The sequence below is a fragment of the Oncorhynchus nerka genome, linkage group LG15 (assembly GCF_034236695.1).
Source record: "Oncorhynchus nerka isolate Pitt River linkage group LG15, Oner_Uvic_2.0, whole genome shotgun sequence".
Taxonomy (NCBI): domain Eukaryota; kingdom Metazoa; phylum Chordata; class Actinopteri; order Salmoniformes; family Salmonidae; genus Oncorhynchus; species Oncorhynchus nerka.
In genome coordinates this window covers 26,562,286-26,575,991 of record NC_088410.1, presented here as the reverse complement: position 1 = coordinate 26,575,991, position 13,706 = coordinate 26,562,286, and the positions used below count along the sequence as shown (strand labels likewise).

Sequence of the window (13,706 nt, the reverse complement as noted above, 5' to 3'; positions counted from 1 at the left end):
CACCACTGTACCTAACACCACTGTACCTAACACCACTGTACCTAACACTACTGTACCTAACACCACTGTACCTAACACCACTGTACCTAACACCACTGTACCTAACACCACTGTACCTAACACTACTGTACCTAACACCACTGTACCTAACACCACTGTACCTAACACCACTGTACCTAACACCACTGTACCTAACACCACTGTACCTAACACCACTGTACCTAACACCACTGTACCTAACACCACTGTACCTAACACCACTGTACCTAACACCACTGTACCTAACACCACTGTACCTAACACTACTGTACCTAACACTACTGTACCTAACACCACTGTACCTAACACCATCAACTGTTTCTATGCCCTGTAAACATTCCTTACTAATTTGCATTGTGTTTAAATGCAGCAATTACATGCACATACATTACGCAACTTGTTGATGGTGGATGTGTAAAAGTTACTAAAATGGCAGGTTGTGTGAGCACAGCTCCAGGTGTCTAGAAACAAAATACTTGTTACCTTGGAAACGGTTGCCATGGCACCGTTGTGTGGGTTATTGGCAGCCTTGAGAACAGAGACTAGAGTGACACTTGACCTCACATGCTGAATGAGAGGAGAGATTGAGATAGGGATGGGGGGATAGAACAAACTGATAACCACTCATCATCGTGATCATAACTCATTGTCAATATCCACAGCTGAGAACCATGGGCAACGCACACAATCACACAAATGCACTGGGGCAACGCACACAATCACACAAATGCACTGGGGCAAACGCACACAATCACACAAATGCACTGGGGCAACGCACACAATCACACAAATGCACTGGGGCAACGCACACAATCACACAAATGCACTGGGGCAACGCACACAATCACACAAATGCACTGGGGCAAACACACACAATCACACAAATGCACTGGGGCAACGCACACAATCACACAAATGCACTGGGGCAACGCACACAATCACACAAATGCACTGGGGCAAACACACACAATCACACAAATGCACTGGGGCAAACACACACAAATGCACTGGGGCAAACACACACAAATGCACTGGGGCAAACACACACAATCACACAAATGCACTGGGGCAAACACACACAATCACACAAATGCACTGGGGCAAACACACACAATCACACAAATGCACTGGGGCAAACACACAAATGCACTGGGGCAAACACACACAATCACACAAATGCACTGGGGCAAACACACACAAATGCACTGGGGCAAACACACACAAATGCACTGGGGCAAACACACACAATCACACAAATGCACTGGGGCAAACATACACCCACGGTGCTCACATCTGAGTTATGACGAGGAAAATGTTCAGGTTTTAGTGGTAAACTGTACAGTTTGGCGGTTTCCTCTAGCTAGCCTACTGTCAGGAAATGAAACAGCATGTCTCTCCAGTAGAAACATGCTCTATATAGCTGGTTAACTCTCAGACCGTCGACACAGACACATTCATTGTGGATGTCAAAATACAACACTTTTTAATTTGTCACATTGAAAATAAAAATCATTACAATATTACAAAGGGCAACCAACTGCAAATCATTGGCAATTTTCTTATCATTTGAAAAACTAAAATAATCAAATGAATAATACTAATTTGGACCTACTGTTTATGTACCATCCGACCTCTCCCTTTTAGTACATTTTCTCTAACAAAGGAATGGTGCAACATGTCTTCAGGGAGATACCGTAACCATTTTCACATTAAGAAAACGGACCTGGGATATTCATAGAAAATATTTCAGAAACCACTTGAGAGTTTAGACTGTTCCAGAAAGCAGGATCAATGACTTAGCCAGCTAACAGTCCCAACAAAATCCAACTTGAAATCGTCATGGTATAATTGACTTGACAACCAACAACAACCCATACTCAAGTTTAGCTTTCTAAATATAAAATAAAGATATATTTAACTGCATATCAAAGTTAGCTGGCTAACTTAACAATCCTGCTTTCTGGTACACCCCACTAGGTTACTCTGCATAAACACACTCAGAGTTACACTGAATACACCCCAATGGAATGACCCAACACTATGGTATTGCTGTACACTGTGGTATTGTGTATCTCTGTACACAGGGGAGAGTAAAAACTAATTGTGGAAAAACAAAAACTAACCCAAGAGCAGCAACTACCTGTATAATCCTACCAGTAAGCTAGGAGCCATGACAACTGACCGCTAAAATGAAGTCTGTATGAATTAAAACGGTGAGTAGGGGAATAGGTTGACTTAACCAGAGTCATATATACCTCTAAGGTCACATCCCACATGGAACCCTATTCCCTATATTGTGCATTATTTTCCACCCGAGCCCTACGGGAGCAGGTCAAAAGTAGTGCCCTACATAGGGAATGGGGTGCCATTTGGGGCGTAACCTATATAGGGCCCTGGACTGAACTATGGCTACTCAAGACAGTCTCGGTGGACGCCAGGTCACTAGTGTGGGAGATGTGCGGTGAGGTAAAGGTCAGAGGTTGCTTACCAGGCTGACTACATTGTAGGCATCTGCCAGATCTCACAACGTCTGGATAGTTGGTTCACATATCAGCTAACCACATGACACAGCAATATGATGCCCAACAGCAGTTGATGACGTGGCAACTATTGGTTGATGCAATGCGACGTCTGCAATGTAGTCGGCCTGGAACGGGACCATCATCTTGAGCTGAAGACTGGCAGTGATTGGTGAGAAACAGACGAGCGCCACCTCTAAATCAGCTTCCTGTTCCAACGTGAGGTCTTCCGCCCCGGTGAGCCTGGGCTACTGATTGGCTGCTTCACAAGCGTCTATCCAATCACTGTACACGTCCACAGGCTCTGACAGATCTTTGAGAGTAAGGTAAGGACATGTAACTTATATACACACTCAACCTAGAAAATGTTAGCAACAGGAGATTGGAGTAAATGTGACTGGCATGCAACTGTCTAGTCATTGGTGTATTTATATTTGAGCCATTTATCAGATGCTCTTATCCAGAGCAACTTACAGTCTAACTGTGCTGTTAGCATTCCTGATGTTTAAATACCTATAAAACAATCTTATCATAATAGCCAATCCCATTGGAATTGGGCATTACATCCTTAGGAAATGACACTTGCTGCAGCCTTATTGATTACATATCAACTAGTACGGTTACATGCACACAATAATGTGATTATTGTGGATAGTCAGATTAATATAATAGTTTGATTAAAAACTGCCTATATGCCCACACGTCTTGTCTCAAGAAAATGTCAAATGTTTAATACCCCCAAACACCAAGTTAGTCATACCTCATTTCAAAGTAGGCCATTATCACTGTCAATGGTGAATGGTAATTCTTCACGTTTTACTGGTGAAATGTTCAGACTGCCTGTCAATCATTTGATCTCAATCAGTTTCATGGGAATATGAATTGAGATCTTCTTGAATTACTGTTTTGTGACCAAATGGAAGCAGATGGTGTTAAAATATGAACATTTCTTGTTATTTTGCATCAAAGCGTTGCCTGCGGCGTGCACACTGTTGAGTCTTGGTAAAAAAAGAGGACTACTCAGCTTCAGATAAGAAACGACAGAAGAGGTGTTTCTGGTGTAACATTACAGGCCTGGTAAAGCAGACTATATGCCATTATATTCGGATCTGCTATGTAAAACACGAATTACACATTGCGATCCTGCGAGACATTGACTTCGCTTTGTTCTAACGTTACTAAACGAGCACCATTGTGAGAAGTGATAATCTTCCATTTGTAATAAGGGTTGAGAAGGACTATTAGTTGTCGGCTACATCTAGAGTGATTTTGAGCACCTAGAATCTTGGTGCTGAAAGGACAGCAGTGGTCCTCGTGTCGTTCTGGGGCCCGTAGAGTTATGACCATCGTGACGGAGACGCTGTGAATGTGGATCCTAGAATCTTGGTGCTGAAAGGACAGCAGTGGTCCTCGTGTCGTTCTGGGGCCCGTAGAGTTATGACCATCGTGACGGAGACGCTGTGAATGTGGATCCTAGAATCTTGGTGCTGAAAGGACAGCAGTGGTCCTGGGGCCCGTGTCGTTCTGGGGCCCGTAGAGTTATGACCATCGTGACGGAGACGCTGTGAATGTGGATCCTAGAATCTTGGTGCTGAAAGGACAGCAGTGGTCCTCGTGTCGTTCTGGGGCCCGTAGAGTTATGACCATCGTGACGGAGACGCTGTGAATGTGGATCCTAGAATCTTGGTGCTGAAAGGACAGCAGTGGTCCTCGTGTGTTCTGGGGCCCGTTATGACCATCTGGGGCCCGCTAGAGTTATGACCATTATGACCATCGTGGAGACGCTGTGAATGTGGATCCTAGAATCTTGGTGCTGAAAGGACAGCAGTGGTCCTCGTGTCGTTCTGGGGCCCGTAGAGTTATGACCATCGTGACGGAGACGCTGTGAATGTGGATCCTAGAATCTTGGTGCTGAAAGGACAGCAGTGGTCCTCGTGTCGTTCTGGGGCCCGTAGAGTTATGACCATCGTGACGGAGACGCTGTGAATGTGGATCCTAGAATCTTGGTGCTGAAAGGACAGCAGTGGTCCTCGTGTCGTTCTGGGGCCCGTAGAGTTATGACCATCGTGACGGACACGTTGTGAATGTGGATCCTAGAATCTTGGTGCTGAAAGGACAGCAGTGGTCCTCGTGTCGTTCTGGGGCCCGTAGAGTTATGACCATCGTGACGGACACGTTGTGAATGTGGATCCTAGAATCTTGGTGCTGAAAGGACAGCAGTGGTCCTCGTGTCGTTCTGGGGCCCGTAGAGTTATGACCATCGTGACGGACACGTTGTGAATGTGGATCCTAGAATCTTGGTGCTGAAAGGACAGCAGTGGTCCTCGTGTCGTTCTGGGGCCCGTAGAGTTATGACCATCGTGACGGAGACGTTGTGAATGTGGATCCTAGCTCTCGTTGGTGTCGTGGTAAAGGTCCATGCGGTGGATCAGTTTGTCTGCATACGCAATAGAGGGGGGCACGTTTCTGTAAGCGAAGCACTCAGTAGGTCGAGTTCAAGTGCATTGTATAAGACTGTTTTGAGGACAGCCGTTTTAGCGAACCCTGGTCACGTTTTTGTCACGTCGGATTTGTCCTCTCAAAGTGGTCACGCCTCCGACCGACGGGCCTCTACACACACGCCTACAGATCATCCTTCGTGCCACCGCCAGAGAGAAAAACAAACAGTAATACCACCATTTAGGCTACCTACCTATAGGCTGCTATAGACTACATATTGATTTAGTTTGTCATTCTATCGTTTATGGGACTTGTGGTCATTATAAATAAATCATATTTAGGCCTATCAGAATTCATTTGACCAGGCAGCCCCGTGTTCTCAATTTGAAAAATGTGAGGGAGATCCGCAAAAAAAGTATTAACATACTAACTTGAAATAAATATGATTATTTTTGTATTATTACTTAGAATTAAATTACGAAACAAAATATGCCTTATTAGGCTATGCAATCATTCTACAGTGCCTTGGAATTCCCGTTTAGAAAGATGAGTTTGGCTGGTCTTTGGTTTGAGGATCATGCGGTGAGCTATGTCTGCTAAAGCCTAGTCTGTTAATTTAACTTATACTCCCATGCCCTAATCACAGTCTGCACACATCTATTTTGTAACAATATCTTGGAATAAAATATAATATATTTGAAAATGATAGTTTCCCAAATGAAAATAGTTTACAAATGCAAATAGGCCATACTTCCGTAGTGACTAGTTCAGTTGTGCTGAATATTTACAGTTGCTAGACAACTTTAGTACTGTTCCAAACTTAAACTTTCCTTTTTGTTTTTAAATAGGCTGTATAGAAATCACAACGTCTCCGGTGCTGCAGCATGCGCTCAGGTGTTCTCTGCTCTGTTGTGGTATTAACAAAAGATTCTGATCGTCTCCGGTGCTGCAGCATGCGCTCAGGTGTTCTCTGCTCTGTTGTGGTATTAACAAAAGATTCTGATCGTCTCCGGTGCTGCAGCATGCGCTCAGGTGTTCTCTGCTCTGTTGTGGTATTAACAAAAGATTCTGATCGTCTCTGGTGCTGCAGCATGCGCTCAGGTGTTCTCTGCTCTGTTGTGGTATTAACAAAAGATTCTGATCGTCTCTCGGTGCAAAAGATTCTGATGTCTCCGGTGCCATGCGCTCAGGTGTTCTCTGCTCTGTTGTGGTATTAACAAAAGATTCTGATCGTCTCCGGTGCTGCAGCATCAGGTGTTCTCTGCTCTGTTGTGGTATTAACAAAAAAGATTCTGATCGTCTCTCTGCTCTGTTGCTGCAGCATGCGCTCAGGTGTTCTCTGCTCTGTTGTGGTATTAACAAAAGATTCTGATCGTCTCTGGTGCTGCAGCATGCGCTCAGGTGTTCTCTGCTCTGTTGTGGTATTAACAAAAGATTCTGATCGTCTCCGGTGCTGCAGCATGCGCTCAGGTGTTCTCTGCTCTGTTGTGGTATTAACAAAGATTCTGATCGTCTCGGTGCTGCAGCATGCGCTCAGGTGTTCTCTGCTCTGTTGTGGTATTAACAAAAGATTCTGATCGTCTCCGGTGCTGCAGCATGCGCTCAGGTGTTCTCTGCTCTGTTGTGGTATTAACAAAAGATTCTGATCGTCTCCGGTGCTGCAGCATGCGCTCAGGTGTTCTCTGCTCTGTTGTGGTATTAACAAAAGATTCTGATCGTCTCCGGTGCTGCAGCATGCACTCAGGTGTTCTCTGCTCTGTTGTGGTATTAACAAAAGTCTCCAGTTATGTAAAATGATGTAGAATTTCATGAAATGTTTGTAAAAGCCAATTTGGTCTCATACCAAAATAAGAGATTCACGCAGTGCTTTTATTATAATGGATATCTTTTCACCCTCCTTGTCCGTGGAGGTCTGTGAATCCACCACCGTCGGGCTACTTTGTCATGTACAAAGTGAAGAACAGTTTTTATAAAAACTGCATATGGGGCGGCAGGTAGCCTCGTGGTTAAAGCGTTGGACTAGTAACCGAAAGGTTGCAAGATCGAATCCCCGAGCTGACAAACATTTGTCGTTCTGCAGTTTAATATCAAATTATTAGTGTGCATGTAAACATACTCAATGTGATTATGAGAACAATAGCTGTTGTGTGAGTTCAATAGACTTCAAAGGATACAGGTAATGGGGGTTTGGAACTCCTCCAGGCAAACTGTGCATGATATTATCCCAGTATTTCTGGTCCTTTCCCTGTTGGCAATACAAGAAAATCAAAAGTTTAAACAAAGTATTAATAAATAGTTGCATCATTAAAATGTCAGAGCTACAGCCTGAGGTGCAGTACCTCCTAGAGAACTACACTAAAATATATAACATTACACACAAGTATGTGGATATCCCTTTGAATTAGTAGATTTGGCTATTTCAGCCACACCCGTCACTGACAGGTGTATAAAATTGAGCACACAGCCATGCAATCTCCATAGACAAACAGTGGCAGTAAAATGGCCTTACTGAAGAACTCAGTGACTTTAAAGATGGCACCGTCATAGGATTCCACCTTTCCAACAAGTCAGTTTGTCCAAATTCTGCCCTGCATGAACTGCCCTGGTCAACTGAAAGTGCTGTTAATGTGAAGTGGAAACATCTAGGAGCAACAACAGCTCTGCCGCAAAGTGGTAGGTCACACAAGTTCACAGAACGGGACCACAGAGTGCTGAAGCGCGTAAAACCCATCTGTCCTCGGTTGCAACACTCACTACAGAGTCCCAAACTGCCTCTTGAAGCAACGTCAGCACAATAACTGTTCGTCGGGAGCTTCATGAAATGTTTCCATTGCCGAGCAGCTGCACAGAAGCCTAAGATCACCATGCACAATGCCAAGTGTCGGCTGGAGTGGTGTAAAGCACGCCGCAATTGGGACTCTGGAGCAGTGGAAACACGTTCTCTGGAGTGATGAATCATGCTTCACCGTCTGCAGTCCAACAGGCTAATCTGGGTTTCGTCGATGCCAGGAGAACGCTACCTGCCCCAATGCATAGTGCTAACTGTAAAGTTCGGTGGAGGAGGAATAATAGTCTGGGGCTGTTTTTCCATGGTTTGTGCTAGGCCCCTTAGTTCCAGTGAAGGGAAATCTTAATGCTACAGAATACAATGACATTCTAGACGATTCTGTGCTTCCAACTTTGTGGCAACAGTTTAGGGAAGGCCCTTTCCTGTTTCAGCATGACAATGCCCCCGTGCACAAAGTGAGGTCCATACCTAAATGGTCTGTCGAGATCGTTGTGGAAGAACTTCACTGGCCTGCACAAAGCCCTGACCTCAACCCCATCGAACACCTTTAGGATTATTTGGAAAGCCGAGCAAGCCAGGCCACACAGCAATGCTCCAACATCTAGTGGAAAGCCTTTTCAAAAGAGTGTAGGCAGAAAAGGAGTGGACCAACTCCATATTAATGCCCATTGACTTTGGAATGTGATGTACAACAAGCAGGTGTCCACATACTTATGGTCATGTAGTGTGCTTTTGACCAGGGCACATAGGGTTCTGGTCAAAGTACGTATGGAATAGGGTGCCATTTGAGAGGTAACGCCTGTGTATGCTATCCTTGATGCAGTAAAACATTTAAAACATTGAACAATGAAGCTTTATGCAACATATTTTTGAGTGCTAACCCATTACACCTCTTCCTTTACTGAATTTGCAGGTTTTACGCACCAGTCAAACCTTTGGAAGAGCGCGATGGTTCTCTTTTGATATGCCATTTGGGAGATAGCCATACTGTACTTTATTTATTTTTCTTTAGGGAACAGATCAGCTTTAATATTGCAGATTGATGGAAGCTACAATCTATGTATACACACACACACACTACTAGAGGTCGACCGATTAATAGGTATGGCCGATTTCAAGTTTTCATGATAAAAATGGGTAATCTGGATTAATGGATGACGATTATGGCCAATTACATTGCACTGCACGAGGAAACGTGGCAGGCTGATCACCTGATACGCGAGTGCAGCAAGTAGCCAAGGTGAGTTGCTAGCTAGTATTAAACTTCTTATAAAAACAATCAATCTTCACATAACCACTAGTTAACCTAGTAATATCATCAACCATGTGTAGTTTACTAGCTTGCCCTGCGTTGCAAATAATCAATGCGGTGCCTGTTAATTTATCATCGAATCACAGCCTACTTCGCCAAACGGGGGATGATTTAACAAAAGCGCACTCACAAAAAAAGCACAATCGTTGCACGAATGTACCTAACCATAAACATCAATGCCTTTCTTAAAATCAATACACAGAAGTATATATATTTTTAAACCTGCATATTTAGTTTTTTTTTTAAATTATGTTAGCAGGTAATATTAACTAGGGAAATTGTGTCACTTCTCTTGTGTTCATTGCACTCAGAGTCAAGGTATATGCAACTGTTTGGGCCACCTGGCTCGTTGCGAAATAATTTGCAAGAATTTTACACAATTATGACATAACATTGAAGGTTGTGCAATGTAACAGCAATATTAAGACTTATGGTTGCCACCCGTCTGATAAAATATGGAACGCTTCGTATTTCACTGAAATAAACGTTTTGTTTTCGAAATTATAGTTTCCAGATTTGACCATATTAATGACCAAAGACTAGTATTTCTGTGTTTATTATACTATAATTAAGTTTATGATTTGATACTTGATAGAGCAGTCTGACTGAGCTGTGGTAGGCAGCATCAGGCTCGTAAGCATTCATTCAGCACTTTACTGCGTTTGCCAGCAGCTCTTAGCAATACTTGAATCACAGCGCTGTTTATGACTTCAAGCCTATCCAATCCTGAGATTAGGCTGGCAATACTAATGTGCCTATTAGAACATACAATAGACAAAGGTATATGAAATACAAATGGTATAGAGAGAAATAGTTGACACGTTATAATTCCTAATAATAACTACAACCTAAAACTTCTTAACTGGGAATATTGAAGAACTGGGAATATTGAACCACCAACTTTCATATGTTCTGAGCAACGAACTTAAACGTTAGCTTTTTACATGGCACATATTGCACTTTTACTTTCTTCTCCAACACTGTGTTTTTGTATTATTTAAACCAAATTGAACATGTTTCATTATTTATTTGAGACTAAATTGATTTTATTTATGCATTATATTAAGTTAAAATAAAAGTGTTCACTGTTCATTCAGTATCGTTGTAATTGTCATTATTACAAATACATTAAAAAAATAATAATAAATAATATATATATATATTTTTAAGCGGCCGATTAATCGGTATCGGCTTTTTTGGGTCCTCCAATTATTGGTATTGAAAAATTATAAAATCGGTCGACCTCTACATGGTACCAATCAAAAGTTTGGACACCTACTCATTCCAGGGTTTTTTCTTTATTTTTCATATTTTCTACATTGTATAATAATAGTGAAGACATCAAAACTATGAAATAACACATGGAATCATGTAGTACCCCAAAAAAGTGTTTGAAAAATCTCATATATTTTGATTTGTTTAAGTGCCAAGAGTGTGCAAAACATCAACGCAAAGTGTGGCTACTTTGAAGAATCTAAAATATATTTTGATTTGTTCACTTTTTTGGCTACCACATGATTCCATGTGTTATTTCATAGTTTTGATGTCATCACTGTTATTCTACAATGTAGAAAATTGTAAAAATAAAGAAAAGTATGCATATATAAACTCAGCAACAAACAAAAAAACATCCCCTTTTCAGGACCCTGCCTTTCAAAGGTAATTCGTAAAAAAACAAATAACTTCACAGAACTTCATTGTAATGGGTTTAAACACTGTTTCCCATGCTTGTTCAATGAACCATAAACAATTAATGAACATGCAGCTGTGGAACGATCATTAAGACACTAACAGCTTACAGAAGGTAGGCAATTAAGGTCACAGTTAGGTAAACTTAGGACACTAAAAGAGGCCCTTCTACCGACTCTGAAAAAAACCAAAGAAAGATGCCCAGGGTCCCTGCTCATCTGCGTGAATGTGCCTTAGGCATGATGCAAGGAGGCATGAGGACTGCAGATGTGGCCAGGGCAATAAATTGCAATGTCTGTACTGTGAGACACCTAAGACAGCGCTACAGGGAGACAGGACAGACAGCTGATCGTCCTCGCAGTGGCAGACCACGTGTAACAACACCTGCACAGGATCAGTACAGCCGAACATCACACCTGCAGGACAGGTACAGGATGGCAACAACAACTGCCCGAGTTACACCAGGAACGCACAATCCCTCCATCAGTGCTCAGACTGTCCGCAATAGGCTGAGAGAGGCTGGAATGAGGGCTTGTAGGCCTGTTGTAAGGCAGGTCCTCACCAGACATCACTGGCAACAATGTCACCTATGGGCACAAACCCACCGTCGCTGGACCAGACAGGACTGGCAAAAACTGCTCTTCAGTGACGAGTCACAGTTTTGTCTCACCAGGGGTGATGGTCGGATTCGCATTTATCATTGAAGGAATGAGCGTTACACCGAGGCCTGTACTCTGGAGCGGGATCGATTTGGAGGAGGGGGGTCCGCCATGGTCTGGGACGGAATGTCACAGCATCATCTGGTGCAGTCCATGAGGGGGAGATGCACTGCAGTACTTAATGCAGCTGGTGGCCATACCAGATACTGACTGGACACATTATTCCATTTATGTTAGTCACATGTCTGTGGAACTTGTTCATTTCTCAGAACAAGACTAGACTGATGAGTTTCAGAAGAAAGTTCTTTGTTTCTAGCCATTTTGAGCCTGTAATTGAACCCACAAATACTGATGCTCCAGATACTCAATAAGTTTAAAGAAGGCCGGTTATATTGCTTTTTTAATCAGGACAACAGTTTTCAGCTGTGCTAACATAAAAGGGTTTTCCAATGATCAATAAGCCTTTAAAAATTATAAAAACTTGGATTAGCTAACACAACGTGCCATTGGAGTGATGGTTGCTGATAATGGGCCTCTGTACACCTATGTAGATATTCTATTTTTAAAAAATCAGACGTTTACAAAACATCAATTTGATGTTATTTTAAATGACAAAAAAAATGTTTTTCCTTAAAAAACAAGAACATTTCTAAGTGACCCCAAACTTCTGAACGGGAGTATATATACACTTAATATACTGTACTTTGTTACTTACATTTTCACATCACATGACTTTTCGTGATTGCAGAACGGACAGGTGAATTGAGTGTCCAAATTTCCAGTAAGCTTCTTCTTTGGGGGGGGCTTTCTCTTGGACTTGCGGCGACCCATATTAGGTAGTCTTCACGTGTACCGTAACGTTAGCTAGATAGTTGGCTAAACTCTGTGGAGCAAATGTACATCAAAAACAAATAATGCAATTTTGTAACGGAATGGATCGCAGTCGTTCAATCAACTCAACGTTTAGTAAACTGTAAATTAACAATATAATCCTGCTAGCTAGCTAGGTGCATGTAGCTAGCTAGTTTAGCTACTACAACAACAACGTGTGTTGTTGTCATAAACTCAGTCAACTCTCCAACATCTTTCCTTGCCGATGGTATAGTATCATGAAACCGAATGGTTCGTTATTAATAATGGAAAGAACAACATTATATATAATCAATCTAGCTTATATTATATCATTTTTCCATTAAACCATGTATTTGTTTAGCTACCTTTCCTAAGACCACACTCCGGCTTTTTAGTGATGAAATCAAGCAAGGAGAACCGGAAGTTCTTCTTCTTCTTTAAAGTTACGGCAAACTACACCTATTGGTGTATTGCCGCCACCTAATGTACGGAGTATTGAAACAAAACACACAAACAGTCCCACTGAGTCCCCAGAAATGCCCAGGCACACACACAAAGATGCCTATTTTCTCCGATTTCCTCTCCGTTTGTGCTGTGTAGTTGAAAACCAAAGTAATAAATGCTATAAAGTCCACCTTAATATGCTAAATGTCATGATCCCTCTGTTAACACGGAACATATTGTTTCTACTACTACAATCACTTTTTCAACTTCACTCCTTCCACTCGTCTCAATGCCTCCAGATACATTCTGGATAGCCCTTTTCTTGCCCATACGTCTCATTCACCCTAACAGGACACTTCAGAAATTCGGGTGCATGTTCACCACCACATTTGCAGCATTTAGGCTCAGCTGGCATAGAACACACCTCCCGTCCACATAAACTTGACACATGGCCAAATAATTTATATTTATCACACTGCATATGTTTGGGCATGAAGGCTTTTGCAGGAAATCCTATATAACTCAAATACACGTGAGAAGGGAGAGACTCTTCATAAATAAACACAATAGAATGGCTGGATGAAGTGGGTTTCTGCACCCCATCCTTCAATGCGGGTCCGTTGTTGTGCACCAACCACTTGACCCAATTCTTCATGTATATCCTTTGCATTTACTTCTAGCGCCACCCCAGAGATAACACCATTGATAACACTCATCGACGCCACCTCATCCAACGCATCCACAATTTTAATAGAGACTTCAAACGGATCTCCCAGGAAACAACCTCGAGCCAAAACCCCTATTCCAACCAAAAATATCAGAACTAGATTTGGATTTACTAGGTTCCACTACCACTTTACTTCTCTTATTTCCTTTTGCATTCGTCACTGTAATCAAATGATTCTCATCTCCACTCGACACGCCATCTGATTCAAACAGAACATCTGCTTCCGCCATTTTTCCTC

General features: G+C 42.4%; 1 protein-coding gene across 1 annotated transcript; it reads right to left on the bottom strand.

Annotated features, from left to right (window-relative positions):
• Positions 1–1,496: 1,496 nt before the first annotated feature.
• On the bottom strand, positions 1,497–12,769 carry elof1 (elongation factor 1). Its single transcript, XM_065001398.1, has 4 exons — positions 12,663–12,769; positions 12,161–12,328; positions 7,172–7,242; positions 1,497–2,871 (listed from the first exon to the last, which is right to left on the bottom strand). The coding sequence occupies exons 2-4, from the start codon at positions 12,274–12,276 to the stop codon at positions 2,807–2,809; spliced, it is 252 nt and encodes an 83-aa protein (XP_064857470.1). The 5' UTR covers positions 12,277–12,328; positions 12,663–12,769; the 3' UTR covers positions 1,497–2,806.
• Between the last annotated feature and the right edge of the window lie 937 nt (positions 12,770–13,706).